At 42.5% G+C, this 18,651-nt stretch overlaps 1 protein-coding gene across 14 annotated transcripts in view; it reads right to left on the bottom strand.

Moving 5' to 3' along the window:
* pou6f1 (POU class 6 homeobox 1) overlaps nt 1-18,651 on the bottom strand; it is a 139,223-nt gene that overhangs the window by 74,905 nt on the left and 45,667 nt on the right. For all 14 annotated transcript variants that reach the window (XM_043682028.1, XM_043682029.1, XM_043682042.1 and 11 more), the window contains 2 exons: nt 5,005-5,212; nt 3,277-3,392 (listed from right to left, as the gene is read on the bottom strand). In XM_043682028.1, the coding sequence (XP_043537963.1) occupies nt 3,277-3,392; nt 5,005-5,212 (324 nt within the window). The remainder of the gene's footprint in view (nt 1-3,276; nt 3,393-5,004; nt 5,213-18,651) is intronic.

Below are 18,651 nucleotides of genomic sequence, written 5' to 3'. Positions count from 1 at the left end.
GCTATGAAACTGCACTCCAAGGTCTCTTTGATCAGCAACACTCCCTAGGACCTTACCATTAAATGTATAAGTCCTGCTAAGATTTGCTTTCCCAAAATGCAGCACCTCGCATTTATCTGAATTAAACTCCATCTGCCACTCCTCAGCCCATTGGCTCATCTGATCAAGATCCCGTTGTAATCTGAGGTAACCTTCTTCACTGTCCACTACACCTCCAATTTTGGTGTCATCTGCAAACTTACTAATTGTACCTCTTACGCTTGCATCCAAATCATTTACATAAATGATGAAAAGTAGAGGACCCAGCACTGATCCTTGTGGCACTCCACTAGTCACAGGCCTCCAGTCTGAAAAACTACCCTCCACCACCACCCTCTGTCTACTACCTTTGAGCCAGTTCTGTATCCAAATGGCTAGTCCTCCCTGTATCTAACCTTGCTAACCAGTCTCCTATGGTTGTCGAACACCTTACTGAAGTCCACATAGATCACGTCTACTGCTCTGCCCTCATCAATCCTCTTTGTTACTTCTTCAAAAAACTAAATCAAGTTTGTGAGACATGATGTCCCACACACAAAGTCATGTTGACTATTCCTAATCAGTCCTTGCCTTTCCAAATACATGTACACCCTGTCCCTCAGGATTCCCTCCAACAACTTGCCCACCACCAACATCAGGCTCACTGGTCTGTAGTTCCCTGGCTTGTCCTTACCACCTTTCTTAAACGGTGGCACTACGTTAGCCGACCTCCAGTCTTCCGGCATCTCACCTGTGACTATCGATGATACAAATATCTCAGCAAGAGGCCCAGCAATCACTTCCCTAGCTTCCCACAGAGGTCTAGGGTATACCTGATCAGATCTTGGGGATTTATCCACTTGTATGCTTTTCAAGCACTTTCTCCTCTGTAATATGGACGTTTTTCAAGGTGTCACTAACTATTTTCCTACATTCCATATCTTCCATGTCCTTTTCCACATAAATACTGATGCAAAATACTCGTTCAGTAATTCCCCCATCTCCTGCTGCTCCACACAAAGGCCGCCTTGCTGATCTTTGAGGGGCCCTATTCTCTCCCTAGTTACCCTTTTGTCCTCATAGTATTTGTAGAAACACCTTTGGATTCTCCTTAACTCTATTTGCCAAAGCTATCTCATGTCCCCTTTTTGCCCTCCTGATTTCCCTCTTAAGTATACTTTTATACTCTTCTAAGAAATCACTCGATCTATTCTGTATGTACCCTGACATATGCTTCCTTCTTTTTCTTAACCAAACCCTCAATTTCTTTAGTCATCCAGCATTCCCTATACCTACCAGCCTTTCCTTTCACCCTGACAGGAATATACTTTCTCTGGATTCTTGCTATCTCATTTCATCCTTTTCCATCACTATTTTAAAACTAATAGAATTATGGTCGCTGGCCCCAAAGTGCTCCCCTACTAACACCTCAGTCACCTGCCCTGCCTTATTTCCCAAGAGTAGGTCAAGTTTTGCACTTTCTCTAGAAGGTACATCCACATATTGAATCAGAAAATGTTCTTGTAAACTCTTAACAAATTCCTCTCCATCTAAACCTTTAACACTATGGCAGTCCCAGTCTATGTTTGGAAAGTTAAAATCCCCTACCATAACCCACCTTAGTATTCTTCCAGATAGCTGAGATCTCCTTACAAGTTTGTTTCTCAATTTCCCCCCGACTATCAGGGGGTCTATAATACAATCCCAATAAGGTGATCATCCCTTTCTTATTTCTCAGTTCCACCCAAATAACTTCCCTGGATGTATTTCTGGGAACATTCTCCCTCAGTACAGCTGTGGAGCTATCCCTTATCAAAAATGCCACTCCCCCTCCTCTCTTGCCTCCCTTTCTATCCTTCCTGTAGTATTTGTATCCTGGAACATTAAGCTGCCAGTCCTGTCCATCCCTGAGCCATGTTTCTGTAATTGCTATGATATCCCAGTCCCATGTTCCTAACCATGCCCTGAGTCCATCTGCCTTCCCTGTTAGGCCCCTTGCATTGAAATAAATGCAGTTTATCAGTCCTACCTTGTTCTCTGCTTTGCCCCTGCCTGCCCTGACTGTTTGACTCCGCTTCTGTTCTCAACTGTACCAGTCTCAGATTGAAATATTTCCTCACTATCTCCCTGGGTCCCACCCCACCCACACCATACCAGTTTAAATCCTCCCAAGCAGTTCTAGCAAATCTCCCTGCCAGTATATTAGTCCCCTTCCAATTTAGGTGCAATCCGTCCTTCTTGTACAGGTCACTTCTACCCTAAAAGAGGTTCCAATGATCCAAAAATGTGAATCCTTCTCCCATAAACCAGCTCCTCAGCCATGCATTCATCTGCTCTGTCCTCCTATTCCTGCCCTCACTAGCTCGTAGCACCGGGAGTAATCCAGATATTACTACTCTCAAGGACCTCCTTTTTAAAGTCCTGCCTAAATTTCTATTTTCTCCCTTCAGAATCTCATCCTTTTTCCTTCCTCTGTCATTGGTTCCAATGTGGACAATGACCTCCTGTTGGGCCCTCTCCCCCTTGAGAACATTCTGCACCCTCTCTGAGACATCCTTGATCCTGGCACCAGGAAAGCAACACACCATTCTGATTTTTCGCTGCTGGCCACAGAAACGTCTGTCTGTGCCTCGGACTAGAGAGTTCCCTAACACAATCGATCTCTTAAAACCCGACGTACCCCTGCTTAAAAATGTTCGAATTTGTACAATAAGTAGATAGTTTGGTTATGAGTGGAAGAATGATTAGAAACCTTATAGTGTGGAAACAGGCCATTTGACCCAACAAGCCCACACTAACTCTCCGATGACCAACCCATCCAGGCCATTTCCCTCACCTATATTTACCCCTGACTAATGCACTTAACACTATGGGCAATTTAGCATGGCCAATTCACCTGACCTACACATCTTTGGATTGTGGGAGGAAACCAGGGCACCTGGAGGAAACCCACACAGACACGGGGTGACTGTGCAAACCTCACACAGTCGCCAGAGGCTGGAATTGAACCCAGGTCTCTGGCACTGTGAGGCAGCAGTGCTAACCACTGAGCCACCATGCTGCCCAATGAGCAACAAGTGTTGGCCTTGCCAGCGATGCTCACTGTCCATGAAAAGAATATGTAATAGATTATACAAACAATCATCATGTCGTTTTCAAATGCAAGCCTGAATCAAATGGGAGAAATCCAGTGAGAATCATATATTACAGAGTATGAAATCTATACAAATAATAGCAACTTTCTACTGACTGAGTTACCTGAGAGACTGTGGGTGCTGAGATCGGCAAAGCCTGCTGTGGTTGAAGATGGAGCTGTTCTGCTTGCCCTTCAGTCACTGGCGTTGGATCAGATGGTGGTGTTGTCTCCACGTGTTCTGAAATGTATAGATGAACGAGGAAATTAACATGGCTTTAAAAATGGATTACTTATGGGTAGAGTATGTCATCGAATGTAATTTTGATTCCCCAATTGGAACGTTGTGCTACTTTTGTAACTCTTCTGCTTTCCATACTAAACCTTGGCATTCCCATGCATCACACAGAGATCTGTGATCTAGAAAAAAATGTAATAATAGAACAGCTGGAAATGATAAATCAGTTTTATATCATTAGCAGGGAAAACCTTTGAAGTCAAACCTTTGAGAGAATATGATTTGTTTGGAGATAGTACCCATGAATTCAGAAAGGGGATAACAATGCTGATGCCTTATTTTTGAAGACATTATTGACTAGATGTACAGTAATGAAGCAACTTTAAATACTTTGTACAGGCTCCTCCTGCCTGCTTGCACGCTCACTGAAGGGGTTCCTTGATTTCTATAAAGTAGATCAATTTTGCAGGGTCTCAGGATCCAATTGATTGAGCCACATTCCCTCCTGAGGCCATGGGATGGGTGGTTTTGGTTTGAACATGGACAAAAGAGCTGAATTCCAGAGATGAAGCGACAGTGACAGCCCTTGTCATCAAGGTGGCATTTGACAGAGTGCTGAGAACATGGAATTTGCTATGACTGGGGAGTGCTTGAAGTGAAAACACATACCAGGTTTCTGTACTTAACAAGAACTACTATTTATTATAAATAATTATTTTGTAACCACAGTAAAACCCTGACGACATGTAACCCTACTAGTTAAAACTCTAAGCCCTTTCTAAACACACCCCTCCAAAATACACATCCATATACAAAACTGTTGCTATGGATGGAGGAAAACAAAATACCGGGGAAACACAGTCTAATGGCACCATTCCTCAAGGTTCGATGGAGGGATTCCATTTGTTTCCTAAGTCATTCAGTTCTTCAAACATTTCCTCTGGGCTCTTTCACTTCTTCATTGGAGGCACAGAATGTTTCGTTCACAAATGAAGAAGTCTGACTTATTGGTTAAAAACAACAGCAACTGGTGGGAGAAAGAGAGAGAGGGGGAGAGAGAGGGGGAGAAATTGATTTTATATTGTGTTCTGTAAATCTCTGGTATTTTAATTTTGTAAATTTCATAAAGTCATTTGAACAATGAGTTCAAACGAATATTTACAATAATGTGATTGTAGCTGAATTACCTGCAAGCTATCTGGAGAGATAATTGCTTGGGTATTTGCTGACTTGAGTTTTACTCTGAGAAAGAGAAAGTGAGAGAGAGAGAAAGAGAGAGAGAAAAAGAAAAAGAGAGAGAGAAAGAGAGAAAGAGCGAGAGAACGAGAGAAAGAACGAGAGAACAAGAGAGAAAGAAAAGAGAGAGAAAAAGAGCTGTCTATTGACACTTTCCCCCACTTCTTGATGCTGCTGTGTTCTCAACAAATGGAACAGAAATGTTACTGGGATTCTAATGCAGCTCACAAATGTACACATAACACAAGCAGAAGTAAGCCATTCAGCCCCTCCAGCCTACACTGCTATACAACCAGATCATGGGCTAATCTTCTACTTCACTCACCTTCCCACGTCGTCCTGCAGATCAAAGAGTTTTTAACAAAAAGACTCTGCTCACCAGTCGACCCACAGTGGTGGTTCTTCTCCATAGAAGTTCTGGGAACCCTCGATGCCTCAGTGGAAACGTTGTGTTCGTTGTTTTCCTCACCCACTACTGCTGCAGGGAGAACAATTCCTCGAGGCTCCACATCACCCGCTGCTTTAGATGAGACCTCTGCTTTCCTTAATGAAACTTTGATGATTTCTTGCCCAGTCATCACAGTGGCCTGCAAGCAGATGAAGAATCAAACAGTAAAGCTGCATCTTGATCCTCAGTTACTGTTCCTTGTCTCGTGGTTCCATTTTATTTTCAAAGGCCAGTATGGCTTTTGAGATACTGAAGGATAAATGCGGATTCTCCGTGGAACCGAAATACGGGTTTTTCTTCAAACTTAAAGACATGACACACACTGAACATTTTGTCTGTGATATACCTATTTAAAAAAAGCAAGCGGTATCAATTTCAAATGTTAAACATGTAAACTATGATTTAATTGGCAGTATTGTTTTTAAACATAACACAGTGTGAGTACAAAGATTTGGATGAATCTAGGTTTGATCTCTGGTTTCTATACTGTTAGCCCTAATTTGCCAGGAACAGGTAAAGGGAGAGAGTGAGGCAGAAAACAGGAAACTCTTGGTCTGTCAGCTTGATTTCTGTCGTGGAGGTATTAGAACTAATCATTAAGGAGATTATGGCTGGTCACTTCAAAGAATTGAAGGCAGTAGGGAACAGTCAACATGGTTTGTGAAAGGCAATCTATGTTTAACCAATTTTAGATTCTGAGAGACAGGACCTACAGGCAATTGGACAGACAAGGGCTCATTTGGGATAGTCAGCATGGCTTTGTGTGTGAGAAATCATGTCTCATGAATTTGAGTTTTTTGAAGAGGTGACCAAGAAAATAGATGAGGACAATGCGGTAGGTGTTTCTACAGAACTTTAGCTAGGCTTTTGACAAGGTACCGCATGGTAGGTTGTTGAGTAAGGTTAAATCTCAAGAGATCCAGGGAGAGCTAGCTAATTGGATACAAATTTGGCTTGACGTTATAAGACAGAAGGTGGTTGTAGAGGGTTGTTGTTCAGACTGGAGGCCTGTGACCAGCAGTGTGCCACAGGGATCAGTGCTGGATCCACTGTTATTCATCATTTATATAAGGGATTTGGATGAGAATTAAGAAGATATGGTTAGTAAGTTTGTGGATGACACCAAGATTGGTGGCACAGTGGACAGTGAAGGTGGTTATCCAGGAAAGCAGCGAAAAGGGCTTGTTTCCACACTGTTGGGATTCTATGATCCATGATTGATATGATCTTGATCAACTGGGCCAGTGGGCTGAGGAATGGCAGATGGAGTTTAATTTAGTTAAAGGCAAAGTGTTGCATTTTGGGAGATCAGACTAGGGCAGGACTAATACAGTCAATGATAGGGCCCTGGGGAGTGTTATAGAAAAGCAAGAAATCTGGGGGTACAGGTTCATAGCTCCTTGAAAGTGAAGTCACAGGTAGACAGGGTGGTGAAGAAGGCTTTCAGCATACTTTCTCTTATTGGTCAGAGCACTGAGTTTAGGAGTTGGGATATCTTGTTACAGCTGTCCAAGATGTTGGTGAGGCCACATTTGGAGTACTGCATGCAGCTCTAGAATTATCATAGTTACCTTACTATAGAAAATATATTATTAAACTAGAAAGAGTGCAGAAAAGATTTACTAGGGTGCTACTTTTGGACTGGACGATTTGAGTTATAAGGAGAGGTTGGATAGGCTGGGACTTTTTTCCTTAGTGCATAGGAGACTGAGGGGTGACCTTATAGACATCTATAAAATCATGAGAGGCATAGATAAGGTAGCTAGCCATCAGCTTTTCCCCAGGGTAGGGGTGTCCAAAACTAGACGGCATTGGTTTAAGTTTAGAGGGGAAGAGATACAGAAGGGTCCAGAGGGGCAATTTTTTCACACAGAGAATGGTGAGTGTCTGAAACAGGTGCCAGAGGTAGTGGTGGAAGTGAGTACAATTTTGTCATTTAAGAAACATTTAGACAGATACATGTATGGGATAGGTATGGAGGGACCAAACACAGGCAAATGGGACTAGATTAATTGTGAAAACTGGATGGCATGGGCACGTTGGGCTGAAGGGCCTATTTCCATACTGTGGACCTCTTTGACTCTATTGGCATTCTTTGAAGGAGTGACATGCTTCATAGCTAAAGAGGAGCCTTTAGTTGTACTGTACTTGGATTTCCATAAGGCATTTGATAAGATGCCACAAAAGTTATTACACAAAACAAGAGCTCATGATGTATAGGGTAACACAGCATGGATAGAAGATTGGCTGGCAGAAAACGGTGGCACGGTGGTTGAATTCCTGAAGAAGGCTTAGGCCCGAAACATTGATTCTCCTGCACCTCGGATGCTGCCTGACCTGCTATGCTTTTCCAGCACACTCTCGGAAATAAATAGGTTTTTGTCTAATTGACAAGATGTGACATGTGGAATCCCACATGGGTCTTTGCTGGGACCTCAGCTTCTTGTAATTTTTATCAATGACGTAGCTGAAGGGATTGAAGGCATGGTAGCTAAATTTGCAGATGCCATAAACATTTGGGGACAAAGGCATGTTGTCAAGAGGACATAAGGAGGATTCAGACCAATATAATTAGATTGAGTGGACAAAAATCTTGGGGATGAATATCATGTGGAAAAATGTGAAGCTGTTTACCTTGGCAAGAAGAATCAAAACAGCAAAGCATTACTTGAACAGAGATGACTTCAAAACTCCGAAGTACAGCAGGATGGAGGTGTTCTGCTGCATTAACACATCGTTAGTGTGCAGGTACAATAAGTAATTAAGGCCAACGGGATGCAAAGCTTTATTAAAGGAGGAACTGACCATGAAAGTAAGAATGTCATGCTTCAGTTATACAGGTGGGACCAGATCTCAAATACTGCCTGCAGTATTTAAGGAAGGTCTCCCTAGTTAAGGAAGCATGTAAACATGTCAAAGAAAGTCTAGGTTGATACCTGAAACGAGCAAATTATCTTTTAAGGAATGCTGGACTAATCTCTACTTGAGTTTAGAGAATGAGGGGTGGCCTGGTTGAAGTAAGATCCTGAATGGTAGTGACAAGGTGGGAGTTGAAAGAATGTTTCCTCTTGAGGGAGAATCCACAACTAGGGAGTACTATTTAAAAATTAGGGATTGCCCCTTTAGGACAGAGATTTCCATGTGGTGCCACTTGGAACTCTGCCTCAGAAGGTGGTAGAGGCAATATCATTCTCTCTCTTAAGGTGGAGGTGGGTTGATTTTTGTTCAGCAAGGGAATCAAAGGTTATTGCGGGTGGACGAGAATGTGGAATTTTGAACACAAACAGCTTAGCCAGCATCGTATTGAATGGCAAAGTAGGCTTGACTGGCAGTATGCCTTCCTTCTGCTCCTAATTCATGAGTTTACAACTTGTTAAGGTTGATCGATGGTTCCAGTGTTCATAAAAAGTAGGAGATGGCAACCAGTGAGAGCTCCCAATCCTGCTACCTTTCTGGTGATCCCTGCTGAAACCAACATGTGTGAATACAGGACTTAACTACGCAACATTCATCATTCAAATGGAAACAGCCTGTCAGTGCTTATTGTATGGCTCCCAATATTAGGCATATTGCTAAAATTGCTTCAACCTTGATGTAACTTCAGAACTAGTTTTAGTTCAGATTAAAGTACTTTAAACCAATGCTGCTGAACTTTGAGTGTCAAGGCAAGTGGGGGATGTTGTACATTGGCCAATATGCTCCATCATTTACAAGTTTCAGGTTGACTCCTATGGATTGCAAAGTGATTCGTGTGGCCCAATGATTAAGAAATGGAAGCAAACAGGTAATAACTTTTCGGCCTACAAGTTTCAGGTCTATGTAGGGAAACTGGTGGACTGTCACTTACAGCCGTGTGGATAGTTTGGTTATTAGGAAGCATAGTTCCTGCTTGACTTACATTTTAAATGTTACCAGAAAAGTAGCTAAAGATAAAAATGGTGACATATTCATTGGCACTGAAATTGCTCAAAGATTCTGTTGGAACAATGATATCTGGTCTGAAGAAAGCTCCGTTTCAGAATCACAGAAATATTACAGTATTGGAGGAGGCCACTTGGCCTATTGTGTCTATCATGGCTTTGTGAAGGAGGATTTCACTTAGTGCCACTATCCTGTAATTCTATACATTCTTCCTTTTCCAGAGGTTAATCCAATTCTGTCTTAAAAGCTTCAATTGAATCTGCCTCAACTATTCTCCCTGTCAGTACATTCCTGATCCTAATGACTTGCTGTGTGAAAACCTTTTCCTCACATTATCATTGCTGCTTTTGTCAATTATCTTATATCTGTGTCCTCTCATTCACAATCCTGCCAAGAGTGTGAACGGTTCCTCTCTGTCCATTCTGTCCAGACCCCTTAGGATTTTCAGCACCTCGAGCAAATTTCCTCTCCAAGGAAAATAGCCCTAGCTTCTCCAATCCATCCCAGAACTGAAGTCCCTTATGTCTGAAAGCATTCTTAAGTTTTCTTCTGCACCTTCTAACACCTTTACATCCTTCCTGAAGTGTGCTACCCAGAACTGGACACAATACTCTGGTTGAAGATGAACAGTTTTTTATACAAGTATAAGATAACTTCCTTGATTTTTTTTTACATACTCTCTATATCCCAGTTGATAAAGCCTAGGATGCTTTATTAGCTCCTTTCTCAACTTGGCTTGTCACCTTCAATGATTTGAGCACATGTACTTCCAGATTCCTCTGTTTCTGCACCCCCTTTAGAATTACATAATTTATTTTATATTTTCAATCCTAGCAAAATAATCACTTCACATTTCCCTGCATTAACTTTCATTTGCCACTTGGCTGCCCATTCCGCCAAGCTATGTCCTTTTCAAGTTGAACACTACCCTCCTCACAGTTCACAACAATTCCAAGTGTCACATCATCCCCAGATTTTGAAATTATGCCCTGTACACCAAGGTAAGAGTCATTAAAAGAGCAGGGCTCCGAACGTCAATCACTGGGGAGGTGCACTGCAAACCTTCCTCTCATCTGAAGAGCATCCATTAACCACAACTGTCGGTTTTCAGTCACTTGGCCAATTTCATACACATTAGTACATTTCCTTTCATTCCATAAACCTTAACTTTGCTCACAGGTCCAGGGTGACTGTCCCTGTGGGAAACAAAATCAAGAACACTTTGATAGAGGGTCTTCAGGGGTTGGTTCTGATGAGAGTGGGACACATGAGCAATCTGGTTTGTTCAGCACCTCCACCTTTTCAGGTCTTCCCCACCTTCTCCCACCTGCTTTCTCTCTTGGGTCTACCTGGACCCCTCAGGCCCAAGCCACCTCTCTGGATTTATTCTAGATGTGACATCACCTCAACCCCCACCCCGAGACCTGGTCCTGGGAGGGCTACCATAACCAATATTGAAACAGACTTCATAGAAGCCCCAACCACTGTGAGCTATGGCTGGGTTCACTGGCAACCGGGACTCCACCAGACAGAGTCAGACCTCCGAGCTCCCAGACTCCTCTGATCCCTTCCATGCAAATGTAGTCATCGAGGCATGTTGCATGCGTTTTCCTTGGTACTGGGATGATGGTGGTCTCCCTGAAACTGATGGGGACTTCAGATTGGAGCAAGGAAAGGTTGAAGATGTCAGCAAATACTCCCGCGAGTTGGTCCACACAGGATCTGAGTGCACAACTAGGGACTCCGTTCGGGCCAGTCGCTTTCCTCAGGTTTACTCTCGGGAAGATTGATCTGATGTCTGAAGAGGTGACAGAGGGAACAGGTACATCCGGGGCTGTCGGGACAGGTGACACCATGCCATTCGGCATTCTGCTCAAACAGAGCATAGAAAGCATTGAGCGCATCAAGGTGGGATGTGTCTTTGTCTGCTATCTTGCACTGCTTCATTTTGTATCCCGTTATGTTGTTTAGGCCCTGCCACAGGCGACGGGTGTCTGTATGGTCAGTTTGGGCCTCTAACTTGGTCTGGTACTGCCTCTTGGCATCTCTAATGGATGCCTCCTTCCTCTTATACGTTATGCCATGACTGATGAAAGCAGTCTTCTTGACTATCCTATTTTTAAGGTTGGCGGACTTCAGGGATCTGTGAAGAATTACCTCAAGATCCTTCTGTTCCTCTAAGCCACCAGTGCCCTGTCATTCATTAAATACTCCCTCATCTGGTTTCTCCTTCCAAGGTGCATCACCTTGCACTTATTCAGGTTATTCATCTACCACTGCTCTGCCCACCTGACCAACCTATCTGTATCTTCCTGTAACCTATAATCATCTTCTTCTCGATCAACCACTCTACGAATCTTAATGTTGTCTGCAAATTTACTTACAATCCCCTCACATGTTCAGCTACATCACTTATATCATTTACACATATATTTGTATCATTTATGTACATTATGTATAAATAGGGTTGTCCTATAAGAGTTTGACTAAATTGGACTTTGAAGCTTAAAAGAATCATAGAATCCCTACAGTATGGAAGCAGGCTATTCAGCCCATCGAATCCACACCGACCCTCTGAATAGCATGCCACTCAAACCCCCCCACCCCATCTCTTTAACCCTGCATATTTCATGGCTAATCCACATAGCCTACATATCCCAGTACACAATGGGACAATTTAGCATGGCTAATCCACCTAACATTCCCATCTTTGGACTGTGGAAGGAAATCGGAGCACCCGAGGAAACCCATGCCGACACAGGGAGAATGTGCAAACTCCACACAGACAGTAACCCGAGGCTGGAATCAAACCCAGGTTCCTGGTGCTGTGAGGCAGCAGTGCTAACCACTGAGCCCATTGATACAGTAGACACTAAGAATGTTTCTCCCTGGCTGAGAAATATAGAACATGGGAGCACAACCTCAGGATAAGGGGACCATATTTTCGGACTGAGGTGTGGTCACTTGAAGTGTGGTGAATCTTTGGAATTCTCTAGCCCAGACAGTTATGCATGCCATCAATTTACATATTTAAGGCACAGATAGACAAACATTTCATTTCTCTGGGAATCCAGCATTTTGGGGAGCGAGTGGGAAAGTAGAATTGAAGAAGAAGATCTGCCATCATCACACTGAATGGCAAAGTAGTCTTGAAGGGCCATAACTATGCCTGTTCGCATGTCATATATTCTTCGAGCATTGGGCCATTAGAATGGGGAAAGGTTTGCCTTGTTATAAATATGTAATCTCACGAGTCTGGAATTGTTCTTCAATCAGTGCTCTTAATCAGGCCTAATTAGTACATCAAAATAAAATTCTGCGTAAGTACCTTATGCATGATTAAAAATCATAGCTTGAATGATACTTGGATGATTATTTGATCTGCTGAAAAGTAACAACATCTTACTGAGTTATACCAATTAATCATAATTTCTACATGCATATTAGTCATGAAAGTCTTATTTCATCTAAATGATCCTAATTGGAACTCTACAGCAACATTAATTTTAAATTATGTTCTCTACAATCTCTTAGAAGTGATTTTGTAGCAAAATTACGCAGTTATGAGTAGAGTCATAGAGGTGTACAGCACGGAAACAGACCCTTCGGTCCAACTCATCCATGCCGACCAGATATCCTAACCTAATCTAGTCCCATTTGCCAGCACCCAGTCCATATCCCTCCAAACCCTTCCTATTCATATGCCTTTTAAATGTTGCAATTGTACCAGCCTCCACCACATCCTCTGGCAGCTCATTCCAAACATGCACCACCCTCTGCGTGAAAACGTTGCCCCTTAGGTCCCTTTTATATCTTTCCCCTCTCACCCTAAACCTCTGCCCTCTGGTTCTGGACTCACCCACCCCAGGGAAAAGACTTTGTCTATTTATCCTATCCATGCCCCTCATGATTTCATAAACCTCTATGAGGTCACCCCTCAGCAAACAGAGCTTTTCTTTGATTACAGCACCCATAACCACTGGGGACCAAATGACTGAACATATAGACTAGAAATTAAACTGGAAACCTCATGATCTGTACATATTAGTTTATAATAGATAGCATTGTTGTCTGTTAAACATCTAGAGAACTCCTAATTATCAGTTTTAACATAAATAGCCCCAATAAAGGCTCCAAGTTCACTAATCAATAAATGTCTCCTCATGTAACATCTGTACTGGCTGCTGGACCCAAACTTGGTTTCTCTCTGATGTTTCAATAAAACAACTTTATTCCACTCCGAAAGTGAAAGAATTTTTGTGGCAGGTAGGTTAGGAAATTAGAAATGTTTGGGATTGATGGATCTTTGGCAGCATGGATCAGAAGTTGGCTAAAGGATCAGAAACAGAAGGTAGGTATAGATTGACATTTCTCAGATTGGAGACAAATTGAAAGTAGTGTTACCCAAAGATCGGTGTTGGGAGCCTTGCTTTTTCTGCTTTACATAGATGACTTGGAGATGAGTGTTGAGGGGAAGTCTCTAAATTTGCAGATGATACTGAACTAGGGAGAATACTGAATTGTGAAGATGGCCCTGAGCAACTTTAGAGAGATATTGACAAGTTGGCCAAATGGACACAAATGTGAGGCAATGCATTTTGGCAGAGGAAACAGAGACAATACAGACTCAAATGGTACAACTTTGAAGAGAGTACAGGAGCAGAGGGACCTCATCAGGCAAATTGAAACAGATATTAAGAAGGCTAATAGGATCTTTGGGTGTATAAATAGAGGGATAGAGTGTAAAAGCAAGGAAGTGATGCTACAGCTCTACAAATCATTGGTCAGCCCACATTTGGAGGATTGTGTTCAGTTCTGGGCACCTTATTTAAAGGAAGGATGTTGAAGCCTTGGAGAGAGTTCAAAGGAGATTTACTAGATTACCAGGAATGAGGGATTCTAGATACAAGGAAAGATCAGAGAAAATGGACCTGTTCTCCTTGGAGTAGAGAAGATCAACAGGTAACCTTATTGAGGTGTTTAAAATTAGGAACAGTTTTGACAGGGAACAGAGGATATTCTATTTCCACTAGTTAGTATGCCAGTCACTAGGGAATCACAGTTTCAAGATTGTCAGCGAGAGAGCTGGGAGTGAGATAAGGAGAAATTTCTTTACTCAGAGGGGTGTTAGGATTTGGAATGCGCTGCCTGGGAGAGTGGTGGAGGTGAATTCCATAGGAGATTTCTAAAGAGAGTTGGATGTATATTTGAAAGGGGTGAAGTTAGAGGGCTATGGCGATAGGGCTGGAGAGCAGGACGAGCTGGGTAGCTCTTTCGGGAGCTAGTACAGAAACGATGTGTCGAATGGCTTCCTTTGGTACTGCAAAACTCTACGATATGCAGGTTTACAGTACTTTACTCACTTAAAAGTGTGGTCGCTGTTGTTATGGAAGCATATATGAAAGTTACTGAGTCATGCTAAAGTGAGGTTCAATGGACTGAGGTAACTCTCCCACAAACCCCCACACTTTGCTAACACAGCCAACTTTTATGCACAAGTTGGACATTTTGTATGTAAACATTGACAATCTACGAAAACGATGGGAGGATTCGAATTAAAGCCAATCCTATCACTTAGACTTTCAAGAAAGGTCAGAGAAGTGAAGTAAGATCAACTTTAGAACTTGATAAGTTAGGAGCAGGACCAATCAAAAACTGAAGGCTATGGGTTTCTTCCCTCACTTATTTCTGCAAACATTGCATGCCATGGTTCTGTCCCCACCTTCACCCAGCTTTTACTCTTGCTGACAGATCACATTTTTATTAATTCATCCACAGGATGCAGATGTTGCTGGCTGGGGAAATATTATTGCCCATCCCCAATTGCCCTTTAGATGAGCTTTCTTGAACTGCTGCAGCACACCAATTGTGCTAATATAGAGGGAGGTCCAGGATTTTGACTCAATGACAGTGAAAGAACAACAATATAGCTCCAAGTCAGGATAGCGTGCAGATTGGAGGGGAACTTTCAGGTCATGTTCCCATGTGTTTGCTGCCCTTGTTGATTAAGGCAGCGGAGATTGTGGACTTGGAAGGTGCTATCGAAGAAGCCCGGGTAAGTTGCTGTGGTGTGCCCTGTAGGTGGTAGACAATGCTGACACGGTGCATTGGCAGTGGAAGAAGTGCATCTTGAAAGTGATAAATGTGGTGTGGAAAAACCAGGCTGCTTTTTCCTGGATGGTGTCAAGCTTCTCAAGTGTTGTTGGAGCTGTGGGGAGTATTCCATCACACTCGGACAGTGCACAGGCTTTAGGGAGTCAGGAGTGCAGGTTACTAGGGTGTTAGATTTGCTTGTCTCTGACCTATTCTCGTAGGCATAGTATTTATATGGCTAGTCCAGTCCAGCTTATGTTCAATGACAATCCCAGGATGTTGGTGTGGGGGATTAAGTGATGGTAACTGTGATGATACTGTGGCTTTAAGAGGTGTATTTTGTCCTGGTTTGTTTTAAGAGGGAGATTGAACAAGAGGTAATGAGCAGTCTGTGGTAATGTAAACAGCTTATGAAGCCTTAAGGTTTTTTTTTTAAGTTGGAACAACAGAAGCAGCCTGTGGGCAGCTCTTACAGACCAGGATTTCTAGTCTTTTTTTTAAGTTTCTTAGGATTACCTTTAGATAGAAGCTAATTTTCCCCCTCTCTTGGTTCCAGCTAGAAGCTGGGGTTTCTCTGTGGGTGTTGCATGTGAGAAAATCTGATTTCTGAATTTGCCTTATTGCCAAGGGCTGTATTTATGGGATGTTACTATTAGAACAGTGAATTAGTAATAACTACTACATCTATTATTCTGTTAAGTTTTCCAATAGAGGTAAGTTAATCTAAGTTCTTCTTTCTTTCATTGTATTTTAACTGCAGTGTTTGAATAAATTGTGTTTTGCTTAACACCTGGGAGAAAAAGTGAGGACTGCAGATGCTAGAGGTCAGAATCAAAACGTGTGGTGCTGGAAAAGCACAGCAAGTTAGGCAGCATCCGAGGAGCAGGAGAGTCAACGTTTCGGGCAAAAGCTCTTCATCAGCAATAGCAGGGGAGGGGGTTGAGAGATAAATAGGAGGGTGGGGGTGAGGTAGCGATTGGGCTTATGCCTAAAAGATCGTTTTGCCTGCTCCTCGGATGCTGTCTGACCTGCTGTGCTTTCCCAGCTCCACACTTATCAACTTTTGCTTAACGCCGAACAGTTTGACCAGTCGAATTGCATCTGGAACACAGAACTTTATATTTGCCTTTAAAATAAGAAGTGAGGATCTCGGCTACCTTCTGAAAATATTTTGAGGGGGACTGGTCTGGTCCACAATAACATAATTGAATGACAAAGAGCAATGATTGGATTCATTCTTTTTGGAGACTTGTCTGGCATGTGTATTGTGCAAATGTAATGTGCCACTCATCAGCAAAGACCTGGTTATTGTCCAGGTCGTGGACAATATTTGGACGTGGGCTGCTTCAATACCTGAGGAGTTGTGAATGGTGAACATTGCACAATCATCAGCAAACACTCCCACTTCTGTCCTTATGATGGAGGCTATTATTGATGCTCCATCTCCACTTCCCTCCCAGCTCACCATAGGAACAGAAGGAAGCTAGTTAGTCCTCCTCAGCTTTGCTCACAACAGTCTTGATGGTGTGCTTCACGAGAATCCTCAGTAACAACTTATTCACCGTATAGCCTGTGCTGATCAATTGGTTCCTTTAAAATACCAAAGCAGTGGCAGTAGCCCTTTTTCACCCATTTTACCTCCACTACCAGAGCCAACCTTCATGTTCACCCTTTTTCTCCCCAACTGTCTATACTACACTACAAGATCTGAATTTCAATTGTTATAAGCCTTTTTATCAGGTTTTGCCCAGTGTCGGCTTCCCTGGAAACCTGACGTTTCAGCTTTTGGTTTAGCTTTAACTTTCCTGGAAACCTTAAGTGTTTGGGTCCCCCTAATTTCAACTTACAATTCTAAGTTTCTGAACTAGGGCACAACTCAAATAAGACAAGCTTTGAAACCATGGATTCCATCACAGCACAGACCAACATTCTTCATGATTTGGAGACGCCGGTGTTGGACTGGAGTGTACAAAGTTAAAAATCACACAACACCAGGTTATAGTCCAACAGGTTTATTTGGAAGCATAACCTGGTGTTGTGAGATTTTTAACATTCTTCACGACAGTCACTGTTCTTTATCTTTCTAAATGCTCATTCTTTTCCTTTATCCTCCTCTCCTACATTGGGTGAGGACTCTAATCCCTTCTCCTCAATTTGTGCCAGTTCAACTGACAGCTTTCTCTCCATGTCCCAAATAATGCCACCGCTCACCTCCCCTTCCCCACATTTGGAAAAGCATCTTTTGATTCTGTCCATGCAGCCAAAAGGAAGGAAATTGGAATTGAGGATTACCAAATCAGCCACAATCTCATTGAGTGACAGAGCAGACTCAGTGGGATGAATAGCCTCCTTCTGCCCCCCTGTCTTATGGTTTTTTTTTCTTTTGTGCCACGACGACATTGTTGGAAAATCCAGCATCTGTTGCCCATCCATAATTTCTCTTGAACCCAGGGACTTGCTGGACCACTTCAGAATATGCATAAAAGTCAACCACATTGCTGTGGGTTTGGAGTCACATGGAGACCAGACCAGGTGAGAATGATAGATTCCCTGCTCAAAAGAACATTAAAACCCATCTAGGTTCACTACACTCATCACTGAAAGTAGCTTCACATTCCAGATTTAATCATGGTGGGATTTGAAGCCATGTCTTCAGAGCCTTAGCCTGGACTTTTATAAACATTACCACCATCTTGCCTCACTGCTTATGTAGTTACTCTGCTTTCACCCCCACATTTACTTATCTTGTCCAATTCACTGCATGAATCTTTCCACAAATCTTTACTCCCTGCTCCAAGCTGATGCTATTGACTGGGCTGTGCAACTGAACAGAGTTGCATACTGGGAGATCAGAAACTCCTGCTTGATAGCAGCATTCAAACTCCAGTAATAGCAGCTGTAATAACATCAAGTAAGTACTAGAAGTAGAGGTAATGGGTCAGACAGCAGAGCAGGACAGTTTTCGCACAGCATTGTAATTCCTGCAGATTCCATGATTTTTAAAAAAAACAATGCAGCTATGATTTTCTATTGCTTCTGGTTGAGGCAAGTATTTGATTTCATTATAGATTGAATAGGAATTAATATACTGCAAACTTGCCCAAAGTTGAACAGCACAGATAATGTGGAATCTAATTATCTGTTGAAACCATCACTTCAGGATACCAGATCAGACATTCAGAAATGTGATTAGTAGATATCTGGAGTATGCTCTCAACAAAAGTCTTTAATATTACGTTTGCTAAACATTTATGCAAAAGAGCTGGCGAATAACTGATTTTGAATGGCTTTGATGCCTACATGAATAACCATAGACATGGATGATAAATTACTTACACAACTGTAGAGCTCCGTTGCTTGGACTATGGAAACTAAACTTGTGGAATGTAACCAGATTGGTTTGAAAAATATAGCCTATAATGCAATGAATTCAAAACCCTCAACCTCATTATCAACAGCAGTGGTGGCTGGTGCTCTTTCCATGAGTAACACCTACGTCATTTTAATGGATAATGCTGCAATACCTGCTTTACCTTTATATGTTCAGTTCTCTAACCCAGTGAC

Source organism: Chiloscyllium plagiosum, chromosome 43 (genome assembly GCF_004010195.1).
Source record: "Chiloscyllium plagiosum isolate BGI_BamShark_2017 chromosome 43, ASM401019v2, whole genome shotgun sequence".
NCBI lineage: Eukaryota > Metazoa > Chordata > Chondrichthyes > Orectolobiformes > Hemiscylliidae > Chiloscyllium > Chiloscyllium plagiosum.
This window is presented reverse-complemented; position numbering and strand designations above follow the sequence as displayed.